This window comes from Geotrypetes seraphini, chromosome 1 (assembly GCF_902459505.1).
Source record: "Geotrypetes seraphini chromosome 1, aGeoSer1.1, whole genome shotgun sequence".
Lineage (NCBI taxonomy): Eukaryota > Metazoa > Chordata > Amphibia > Gymnophiona > Dermophiidae > Geotrypetes > Geotrypetes seraphini.
Window position 1 is genome coordinate 38409941 of NC_047084.1, and position 12340 is coordinate 38422280.

The 12340-nt window shown below is 40.2% G+C and overlaps 1 protein-coding gene across 6 annotated transcripts in view; it reads right to left on the reverse strand.

Moving 5' to 3' along the window:
* Window positions 1-5906: 5906 nt before the first annotated feature.
* ERBIN (erbb2 interacting protein) overlaps window positions 5907-12340 on the reverse strand; it is a 516286-nt gene continuing 509852 nt past the window's right edge. For all 6 annotated transcript variants that reach the window (XM_033930041.1, XM_033930031.1, XM_033930056.1 and 3 more), the window contains one exon: window positions 5907-9335. In XM_033930041.1, coding sequence (XP_033785932.1) covers window positions 9228-9335 — 108 coding nt within the window. In that variant the 3' untranslated portion in view covers window positions 5907-9227. The remainder of the gene's footprint in view (window positions 9336-12340) is intronic.

Consider the following 12340-nt stretch of genomic DNA (forward strand, 5'->3'; position numbering starts at 1 on the left):
ACTGGAGTCTTGGAAGCTCAAGATGCGCTAGGGATACAGAATTCCTGGAGGCTACACAAGATTGCTTCATGGAGCAGCTTGTTAGAGAACCAATGAGAGGAAATGCCACTCGGGATCTAATCCTAAATGGGTTAAGGGGACCTGCAAAGGAAGTGGAAGTAGTGGGACCGTTGGGAAACAGCGATTATAATATAATCAAGTTCAAGGTTGAGGTTGGAATACCAAAAGGAAAGAGAACCATAGCGACAACTTTTAACTTCCGGAAAGGAAACTATGAAGCAATAAGGGAAATGGTAAGGAAGAAACTTAGGAACACTTCCAAAAAATGGCAAATGGTAGAACGTGTCTGGTCTTTTTTCAGGGACACGGTGAGCGAGGCGCAAAATCTGTATATCCCCAGATTCAGAAAGGGGTGCAAAAAGAGTCAAACAAAAGACCCGGTGTGGACAACTAAAATAGTGAAGGAAGTGATAGGCAATAAGAAAAATTCATTCAGGAAATGGAAAAAGGACAAAACTGAGGGGAACTGGAAAGAGCACAGGAAGTATCAAAAAGAATGTCACCGTGTGGTTCGAAAAGCCAAGAGTATGAAGAGAGGCTAGCCAGGGAAGCACGAAATTTCAAACTGTTCTTTAGATATGTTAAAGGGAAGCAGCCGGCTAGGGAGGAGATGGGACCGCTGGACGACGGAAACAGGAAGGGAGTGGTGAAGGAGGAGAAAGAAGTGGCAGAAAGACTTAACATGTTCTTTTCATCTGTATTTACAAATGAAGACACAACTAACATACCAGAACCTGAGCAAATCTTCAATGGAGATCAAGCAGAAAAATTAACATCCATGCAAGTGAGCCTTGAAGACGTACGCAGGCAGATAGAAAAATTATAAACTGACAAATCCACGGGTCCGGATGGAATCCATCCAAGGATTCTGAAGGAACTAAAGGAGGAAATAATGGAACTACTGCAGCAAATTTACAATCTATCCCTGAAAACAGGCGTGATCCCGGAGGATTGGAAGATAGCAAACATTACGCCCATCTTTAAAAAGGGATCAAGAGGTGACCCAGGAAAGTACAGACCAGTGAGTCTGACCTCTGTTCCAGGGAAAATGGCAGAAGCACTGATAAAAAGAAAACATCGATGAACATCTTGAAAGAAACAAACTTCTGATAACCAGCCAACATGGTTTCTGCAAGGGGAGATCGTGCCTAACAAACTTATTGCACTTCTTCGAAGGAATTAACAAACTGATAGACAGAGGAGACCCCATAGACATCATATATCTATATTTCCAAAAAGCCTTTGACAAGGTACCCTATGAACGCCTTTTTTGGAAACTGAAGAACCATGGGGTGGAAGGAGACGTACATAGATGGATCAAAAACTGGTTGGCAGGCAGGAAACAAGAGGGTAGGAGTAAAGGGCCACTACTTGGACTGGAGGAGGGTAACGAGTGGTGTCCCGAAGGGCTCGGTGCTCAGGCCGCTGCTATTTAATATATTCATAAAAGATATAGAAACAGGGATGAAGTGTGAGATAATAAAATTTACGGACGACACCAAACTATTTAGTGGAGCTCGGACTAAAGAGGACTGCAAAGAATTGCAAAGGGACTTGAACAAACTAGGGGAATGGGCGATGAGATGGCAGATGAAGTTCAACGTTGAGAAATGTAAAGCATTACATGTGAGAAGCAGAAACCCGAGGTACAACTATACGATGGGAGGGATGTTACTGAATGAGAGTACCCAAGAAAGGGACTTGGGGGTAATAGTGGACATGACAATGAAGCCGACGGCACAGTGCGCAGCGACCGCTAAGAGAGCAAATAGAATGCTAGGTATAATCAAGAAGGGTATTACTACCAGAACGAAAGAAGTTATCCTGCCATTGTATCGGGCAATGGTGCATCCGCATCTTGAGTACTGCGTCCAATATTGGTCGCCATACCTTAAGAAGGATATGGCGTTACTCGAGAGGGTTCAGAAGAGAGCGACACGTTTGATAAAAGGTATGGAAAAACTTTCATACGCTGAGAGATTGGAGAAACTGGGACTCTTTTCCCTGGAGAAGAGGAGACTTAGAGGGGATATGATAGAGATTTACAAGATTCATGAAGGGCATAGAGAGAGTAGAGAGGGACAGATTCTTCAAACTTTCAAAAAATAAAAGAACAAGAGGGCATTCGGAAAAGTTGAAAGGGGACAGATTCAAAATGAATGCTAGGAAGTTCTTCTTTATCCGTGTAGTTGACACCTGGAATGCACTTCCAGAGGGGCAGAGTACGGTACTGGGGTTCAAGAAAGGATTGGACAATTTCCTGCTGGAAAAGGGGAAAGAGGGGTATAGAGGATTACTGCACAGGTCCTGGACCTGTTGGGCCGCCGCATGAGCAGACTGCTGGGCATGATGGACCTCAGGTCTGACCCAGCGGAGGCATTGCTTATGTTCCTATGGTGACAAAGATCTAAATGTATGTAAACTGGATGAAAGACAGAATGGAAAGAGAATAGAGACATCTAACTATCTTCAAGGTATTAATGAAGAAGCAGATAAAGGAAGCCTTGTTATCATGAGTTCATAGGATGAGTGTGAAAATTGGTAGAATGAATACTCTAAGGAAATGTTTCTTTGTAGAAAGGTCAATGGAAGAGAATCCCAGTGGCAACAGTGAAGACAAGGACAGGCTGGTCTACATGGTCTTTGCCATTATTTACTATACTGCTTTAACAAAGTGGGGAATCATGGTTCTCAAGGGTCACAATCCAGTCAGGTTTTAAGATTTCTACAATAAATATACATACAATGGAAGCAGTATGTGTTAATCAATCTCATGCATATTCATTGTGGAAATCTTGAAAACCCAACCAGGTTGTGACCTTGATGACTGTGGTTGCTACCCCTACTTTAACAAGCATTAATGTGATTTAATGCATGCCACATTATTTTCATGTGGCCTATTTACTAACAGGACGCCCATATTTACATGCTACTGTACTTGAGTGCATAATTGGACAGAATACAGTACTGTAATCTTGCAAGTAAGTGTACACTTAGGCATGTAAGTAGCAGCAAAATATCTAAGCACTATTCTCTAAGGGCATCCATTAGTGGCACTGCATGTAAATACAAGGGAGATATTAATATGGATGCATGGGAGGTGTACAGTGGAGCTTCCACTTGAATGTGCAATCTACAGAATACTGTTAGTTACATATGCCCTTGCCTGAGGTTATTGGTTCAATCCCAGTGCCGCTCCTTGTGACCTTGGACAAGTCACTTAACCCTCCATTTCCCCAGGACCATAGCTAGATTGTGATCCCTCCCAGGACAGATAGGGAAACAAGAGTACATTACATTACATTAGTGATTTCTATTCCGCTTGTACCTTGCGGTTCAAAGCGGATTACATAAGAAGAAGCTGGACATTTCCAGGAGGGTACATGACATTTAGGGTAAGACATAGTAACAGAATGAGTATAGTCTTAGTAACATTGGATGAAAGTAGTACCTGATCACTATTCACTGTAAACCGCTTAGATATATAAGCAGTATACAAATCACATTCGGGTGCCTGCAGTTACACCAGGTAATAATGTCCACTGATAACCAGGTAATTTTAATAGATTCTGGGTTCCCAGGTACAATTATAGAATAGACTTTCACCACATAGCATCAGGGACTCAAAAGAAGGCACCCACTTATAACATTGCTCGCTAAATGCATAACTCATATTAATGTGTATTAGTAAATCTAGCTCTCAGATTGAAAGCCTTCTGGGGACAAGGAAATATACAGTATACTGTACCTGAATGTGCTCAGTTTTGCACTACCAATGAAAATTGTGAGCTTCTTTCACAACCAGCAGTCAGTACCAACCAGCTGAAAACCAGTGAAAGGGAAAAGGGATTGGGACTTGTATACTGCCTTTTTGTAGTTTTACAACCACATTCAAAGCAGTTTACATACAGGTATGTCAAGCATTTTCCCTATTTGTCCCATTGGGCTCACAATCTATGTAATGTAACTGGGGCTGGCGCGAGTTCTCATGAGGCCTGTGAGAACTCATGGCAGCCAATCACTAGCAGCTTTCCACAGGGCAGGAGTGCAGGAAGGCCACTCCTGCTCGGGTTCAACACTGGAACTACCAGAGAATGTAAAAGGTATGTGGAGGAGGCGGGAGGGAGGTAAAGGAAGGCAAGTCGGCCAAGACAGGAGACAAGAGGGATCCCTCCTGTCCTGGCCTACCACTGGGGATTTTAAAGGTACATGGGGGAGGCGGGAGGCTGGCTAAATTTTTTGAGTCGGCCAAGACAGGAGGCGGGAGGGATCCCTCCTGTCCCGGCCCACTACTGGCCCACCAGGTCTTAAGGCAGGCTTGGCAAAGGCCTACAACAGGTCTGGGAGGGGGCAGGTAGGTGCTGACCTGAATATAAGACAAGACTCCCGTTTTTGGGCCCAAAAATCTCAGCTTATATTCGAATATATACAGTGGTTTGATTCCTGAACTCATCTTTTATTCTTCCACAGCGGGACTTGGGGGTGATTGTGTCTGATGATTTCAAGCTAGCAAAACAGATAGACAAGGTGACGGTCAAAGCCAGGAAGATGCTTGGGTGATAAGGAGAAGAATGAATGGCCAGTAGGAAAAGGGAGATAATGCCATTGTATATACTCTTTGGTGAGGCCACATTTGGAACATTGTGTGCAATTTTGGAGACCGTACCTTCAAAAAGATATAAATAGAATGACGTCAGTCTAGAGAGCTGCTACAAAATTGGTTAGTGGCCTTTGTAATAAATCGTAGGGGACAGACTTAAGAGAACTTAATATGTATACACTGGAGGAAAGATTGGAGAGAAGGGATATGATAGAGATGTTTAAATATCTCCATGGTATTAACTTACAAGAGGTGAGTCTTTTTCAAAAAGAGGAAAATTCCAAAATGATTGGGGGTGCCAAAGACGTTGCGAGGTGATGGGCTCAGGAGTAATGTAAGAAAATACTGCTTTACAGAAAGGGTGGTAGATCAAAAAAGCGTGGGATGAACACAGCGGATCTAGAATCAGAAAATAATTGTACTGGGCAGACTTGCATGGTCTGTATTTGGCTGTTTGGAGGATGGGCTGGGGAGGGCTTCAATGGCTGGGAGGGTGTAGATGGACTGGAGTGAGCTTTGACGGAGACTTCAGTAGTTGGAACCTAAGAACAGTACTGGGTAGAGCTTTGGATTCTTGCCCAGAAATAGCTAAGAAGAAGAAGGGGGGGAAAAAACCCCAACAGATATTTAGATTGAATCAGGTTGGGCAGACTAGATGGACCATTTGGGTCTTTATCTGCCGTTATATACTATGTTACTATGCGTAGAATGGTCTCCCAGTGGAGGTGGTAGAGATGAAGACTATGTGGAATAGGCATGTGGGATCTTTTAGGAAGAAGAGAAGATAATGGATAGTGGGGAAGAGCAGACTGGAAGGGTCTTTATGTGCTGTCATGTTTCTGTACTGCTGAAACAGATCACAACCTTAGGGTGGGAGGTTAGTATTCCAGCCATCCAACAGTGATACGAGAAGTAGCATTTTGGGGCTCCTGCCCTATCACTCCCTAATTAGGACTAGTACCAGAACATGTGGAATGTGCATTCTTCCTTCCAAAGCAAGACAAGAGAGAATATCCCAGATGTATGAGAGTGTCGTTAAGGGAGCAACAGAAATTAAAATGCTTTATAACAAACTACTGCAATGGAGCTCTCTCTAAAACGTAGTGCTGCTAAAGGCACTGCTTGGTCCTAGCCATAGCCTTAAAGGTCATTCTATTCCAAGAGAATTAAGTCTTCTGAAAATTGACAGCATCTTATTTCCTGTACTTTCTAAGAACAAAACAAATCAAGGCACACAAGGTTTAAAGCACATTAGTTTATTACCTAGTCTCCATGTGTTACTTCAGAAACAATCTAATTATGTACAAAAATTTGGAATGTTGAATAAATGTGCATCATTAAAACATTTATTAGACAGTTGCTGAGAAGGGAATGATATATATATATTTTTTTTTTCTAGAAAAAAGGAACAGCAAATTAAATCTCCAAGGATTGATTCTGTGTGTTGCTTATTGCTATGTTCATGTGTTCTATAGATGTTTTCAAGTATATACACATTTGTGAAACTCCAAAAAGAAATCAGAAAAATAAATATTTACATAATAAATATGTGGGACATTTCATTATGTCAACTGAACTGATTCTTTAATGAACTGTCAAGAGTGACAGGAAAGCACTATCTCTGTGTAAACTTCAGGAATTTTATATTGAATGTCTTCCTCTGATGCCTTTTCAAATAGAAGAAAGTGACAGAGAACCACACACATAGTTTTTCTGGATCATACACTAGATGATATCCTAGTAATATTATGTCCACTACCAAATGGACAATTAAAATTTGCAGATACAAACTGAATACCAATACAGGCTTATTTTTAAATGCCCTTGTAGGATCATGAATAGAAAGGCAAAACAGGCAGTTCAATTTTTTTGTGTTGCCACTTGTGTTTTCAACATACTGCGACAACAAAAATATTTTCATAACTATTAAAATGCTTGTGTGTAATGAAGAAATATTAACATGCTCTTCCAAAGTTAATTTCTTGGACAAGAAACTTGATTTTAGTTTTAGCATATGAAGCACAGAACATTCAGCTAAGGATCCCTAGATACAATTTATAAACTTTTGTATACTACAACTCTTCTTAGGAAGTTAAACTACTGTTTTCATACAAAATTTTATAAAAATGGCTATTCATGATAAAAGAAATGCAATATATTGTCATTTAAAGTGCAGCTCCTTTTAGGAACTGTTCACTAAAAGAATTTTTCAGGTTTAAACAGATTAATATTGACAACATTCTAAGAACAACAGGATCAGTAAAGAGTCTGTTCTATTCTTAGTGACTTCCTATCTTCAGAAGTTACAGTATATGTGTATCCTGTGACACTAAATTAAGAGACACTAGTACAGGTATCTCACTTTAAAGGCAGAACGTGATAAAAACATGATTAAGAGAAGTGAAAGGTGACAATTTGAATTATCAAAAAGATGACAAATTAAAAAAATAACCAGTCATACAATAGGAACACTAAAACCAGCATTCCATAACTATTTCTCATTCATCTTTCTAGATATATCAGCATACATACAGCATGTAAATTGTATCAAAATACAAGTCTCTGCTAGTATATTCCAAAATAAATCCATTCCTATTAAATATTAAACAAAATTCAACTATAATGATTTAAAATATGGTAGAGTTGTTAAAGGGTTTCATTTCAAATCAGTAAAACTGCACAATTAATATTCTGATTTTTTGTACATTTAAACCAAGTGCAATAATGTTGATATATGTATTTGAAAAAGTACTACCAACAAAAGGAGCCATTTATTAATAATGTGGACTAACACTGATAGCATGCTTGATTTCCTGCATTGAATGCATGTATTAGCACACACTAACCACTCCGTTATTCACCCTCATAGGGTATGATCATTTTAAAAGAGCAAATGTTAACTCTTACTTATGTGGGTGTCAACATTTCAAAATGATTGGGGGGTGCCAAACAACATATGGTCCCTTCCACGACACTATGAAAGAACTTGCCCAATGCTGGAGGTCCTCAGTACCCAAAAAGCTGGCTCCTATGTTTATACATATTAAAAAATTAATGTTACCTAATTGAATGAATAACCAACACTGGTCCAAATTACTAAATGATAGGTAAAATTGTGAAAAGTGAATTGAAACAATTACATATTGCTAAATAGGCTTATAACATTCAGCCCGATTGAAACAGTTATTGGTCTTCTATGGCACTTTCCCTGGTCCTTAACAACCATGTATTTTTAATTACAGTTACAAATTATGCACTCTCTTTCAGTTACACAAAAGAAAAAGAGAAAACCTAAAATTACAAAACAAATTATGTTTTATTTAGCTGAAAGGAATAAAGGCAGCCTGTGGCAATATGGATAAAATGTCTGAAACCCTTTAATGACTCAAGGTGTCTAGTTCACATTTCATGTTATCTGTAGTACAGCCCTTTAACAGGATCTTTACAAATGGCTGGGTCCCAAGTTCCCATGCCTTTGCTCAACAGCTCTCCATAATTACCATGTCACCTTTTCATATGCGTACTTTGGTTACCTAGCTCCATGCTCAAATGTTACCTTTTAGTTTGGCAAGGTAATGCAATGCCAAATAAAAATAATCATCTTACATCATTTACTGCATGCCAGGCAACAAAATCTTAAAAACTGGCCATTTCAGTTCAATTAAAACCTGTTTTAAAAAGTTTGAAATATAGATCAAATAGCAAGACATATATTAAATAAAATCATTTGCATAAAATCAGGGATTTATATTTGCAGAGAAATGCTTTTGGACGGCATATATGAAACCACTGTGCAAGTGATAAAAAAATAAAATGTAAATCACACTTATTAGAAAAATATAGTTAGTGGCCAACAAAAGAAATCTGGCATAGTTAAAAAAAAGGTCAAGTACTGATGTCCTTTAAACAAATGAAAAGCTCAAATTTAAATTGCACTCTTCTATTGGCAGATGATGCATTATCTTGTTCAGCTGTGGTATTTTTGTGTTCCTTCTTGGCCTTCTTGCAAATGCGAAAATCAACATATTCATGTAAAATTCACTCATATAATGTACACAGAACCCCCCCACACACCATATTTTAGATTTGTCTTCCACATCTACAGCAATGGTTTCAGAACTGAGCAGTGATACCTGGTAAATTAAAAAAAAAAAAAAAAAAAAGGCATAAATAGCTACAGGACAAGACAGCTCTGCCATCTGTCCACAGGCTACTACTGAGGCTCAATATAAGCTTTCACAAACTTCAGTAATGTATATGAATTATCCAAAAATAAAAAATACTATCTTTTTGAAAACAGCATTGGTTTGCTCTTTTGTCAGTGGATCTTGATTGGTAGAAGGTCTAAAAACCCTGCCAAAGTGTCAATTATAAGCACTTTTCAAACATTCTTGAGACAGTGGTTCTTCCCCAGTGATCACTTGTTCTGTTACAAAAAGGTGATGAAGTAACAATTAGTAATTCTTTCCGCATCTATGTAGATGTGTATATATAAATATACATTCTGATCCTTTATGGGTGAAATTCCGTGGCTCTTGCTTATTTTCTTCTCAGTTCACAGTATTGTTCATGCCAGTATTTCTCTCAAAATGATCAGTTCCACTGTTTTCTGGAAAGTTTTTAGTAGGGACACTGCTTGCCCATGATCAATATTGATAAAACTGTATCCATTTACCTAAAGAAAAGAAATTAGTAGTTATCAAATTTGATATTGCATACAGTTAGCCATGTAATGGTTACTCCTGGTGGAATTCTGCGCAATGCAGAATTTCCACAGAACTGCACAGGCACACAGAATTCCCTTTTCCCTTGCAGAATCTAGACTGTCAGCATCTTCGGATCGCAGTATCAGCCACAATTCCCACAAGCTGCCTGCCACTAACCCAGAAATCTCTTTGCAGCAGAGGGGAGGCTTCCAGGTTAGCAGCAGGCAGCATGTGAGAGTCGCTGCTGAACCTGCTACCCAAAGAAGCAAGCCTTAGAGTACAGGGGAGAAGAGGAAGGAAAGTTGCTGGTATGGGGGAGGGAAGGGAGAGGAAGGAAGGTTGGTGGCACAGGGAGAGGAGGAAGGTACAGATTGTGCATGGAGGGGGATAGAGAGATTTGACAGAGGGAACAAGGAAGGGAGACAGAGAGGTGTTGGAAATGAGGGTGGATGAGATGGAGGAAGAGATACACAGGAGGTGAAGAGGGAGGATGCTGGATCCAGGAGCAGAATGGAGTGATGGGAGAGATGCCTGGAAATGGGAGTGATGGAAGAGTGGGAGAAATCCTGGACTATGTGGGAGTGCAGCAGGGAAGAGATAGAGAGATGTCAGGCTACGAGAGTGGGGAGGAAAGGAAGAGAGCAGATGCTGGGCTATTTAAGGGTGGAGGAAGGAAGTCGCTGTGAATGGTAGAACCCTGAGGGGGAGGAGAGGGTGGTAAGGAAACAGATGAGAGGATAGATATAAGAGAGTAGAAATATGGTAATGGAGGTGCATTGAAGATGAAAGGGAATGGAGGGCTGAGGAAGGAATGAGATAGGGAATGGGAGAGAAGATAGAAATTTGATAGGTAGCTAAAAAGTGTAAAAGAGGAGAAGGGTAAGAAAGAGGCAGAAAAGAGCTAAAAAGGAATGATCAATATGTCCTAGGCAGGTGTAGTGAGGGAATAGACAGGTGAGAGGAAAAAAGACAAATGGATAACTGCCACTTGGAGAATGAGCAGATGACAGGAAAGCAGAAAAACTGGAAACAACTTGATGGAAAAATAAAACATCCAAACAAAGAGATGAAAATATATATTTTAAATGGAATATAGATAATTAGCAAAAATATTGTTTAAATTTTGACAAATTAACTTGCAGAATTTGCTAATTTTATGCACAGAATTTTGAATTGTTTTCCATAGAATTCCACCAGGAGTAAATGGTGTATCAGATCACATTATTTGCTGGAAAAGCATCAACCTCACAAACCTGACTATTGCAGGGTAAAAATGATAGACAACACAAGACAGTATTTCATATACACTTCTCCCTCCGAATCTGCGGTTTCAGTATCCGCGGATTCGATTATTCGCAAATTTTTATTTATTTTTTTATCGATTTAAATTTTTTGGGCTATTTTTAAGCCCTCTGAGACTCCCCAGAACCATACTATGACGGGAGCTCACGGCAGCCATTTCCTATGAGTAAGAAGATTGCTCCTGCCCCGAAAGCCCACTAGACCACCAGGTATGGTTCTGGGGAGTTTCAGAGGGCTTAAGGTAAGGACTGGGATTCTGGGGGAAGGCAGGGGGGTGGGTCAGAACCGGCCCGAATATTATTCGCAGGCCGGCTCTGCCCCTAACCTCTGCGAATATTGTAGGGGAAGTGTAAAAGCAGTTTAGTTTTCTGTATTATTTTAAAAAAGCAAATGAATATATAGTATATACACACACATATATGCGATTATGTAATTACCCTAGTAAGCTCTTTTCCAGTAGAAAAGTGAGATTCTAAAAAGCTGGGTTATTTCCCCAAACCTGCATGCTGCAGAAGGAATCCACTCTGAATTTTTCACTCTGCCTCTGGTGTACTTCACTGTGCAGTTTAGTGCCCTCTACAGTTAGTACGTGAAGTAGAGGCACATGTAGCAACAGGCAAAACAAATTGTTCTGCTCAAAAGTAACTAAATAGTAACATTAGCCACCAACAGAGGCTTCAAATGAGCTCAGAAACTACTCCCCAATAAATGGAACATATATAGAAATTCTTCTCAACTCACAAGGGCTGACAGTCATCCAAGAATCAACTTGGAGAAGCAGACTGAATCTGGAAGCAGGTCCTGGAAGGACAGGGTGGGGTGTCTAGAATATTTTACCTATCTAATGGAAGAGAGCTTACCAGGGTATGTACATAATCTTTTTTTCCAGTGCAATAGGTGAGACATTCTATACAGCTGGGATGTACAAAAGCAGTCCCCCAAAAATCTAGGGTGGGATTGCTGTGCCAGCCCCGAAAGCAGCTACATCCACTCTAGAACTTGGCAAACGTGTGAAGAGAAGACCACGTATCCGCCCTGCAAATCTCCACATGAGAGACAGATCTAGCTTCAGCCCACGAAGAAGCCACACTCCTGGTAGAATGCACATTGATGGAAACAGGGGACTGTTTCCCAGAAAGAATGTAGGCTGATGAAATGGCCCTATGGATCCATCTGGAAATCATGGCCTTGGAAGCGGGAGCACCCTGCTTAACAAAATGCGTCAGCAGAAACAGATGGTCAGAGAGAGACATCCAGTTTCTTCAACAGGCGGTCCAGTGTCCTGGAACCCGTCGACTAAAAGGCAAGCAAACACACTTCCTATTATCTTTTCTATCATACATTGTATTGCTCCCCTACATACTTTATGTCTAACCTTGTTTCCTTTTGTCTGTCAATCAGTCTGTAATTTCCCCCAAGAATTTTGGATTTTTTATATTTTTATGTAAGCCGCTTTGACTTTGATAAAGCGGGATATCAAACTTTTAATAAACTTGGATTAACATGGAAAGCCAAAATAACCTTCAGCAAAAAGGAAGGAACTGTCCGTATGGAAACCCCTGCTTCCAAAATCTGGAGAAAAGGGTCTTGGCAGTACAAAGTCTGCAGTTCCAACACATGACACGCCAAAGTAATGGCAACCAGAAAAATGGTCTCGAGTATCAAGTCCAGA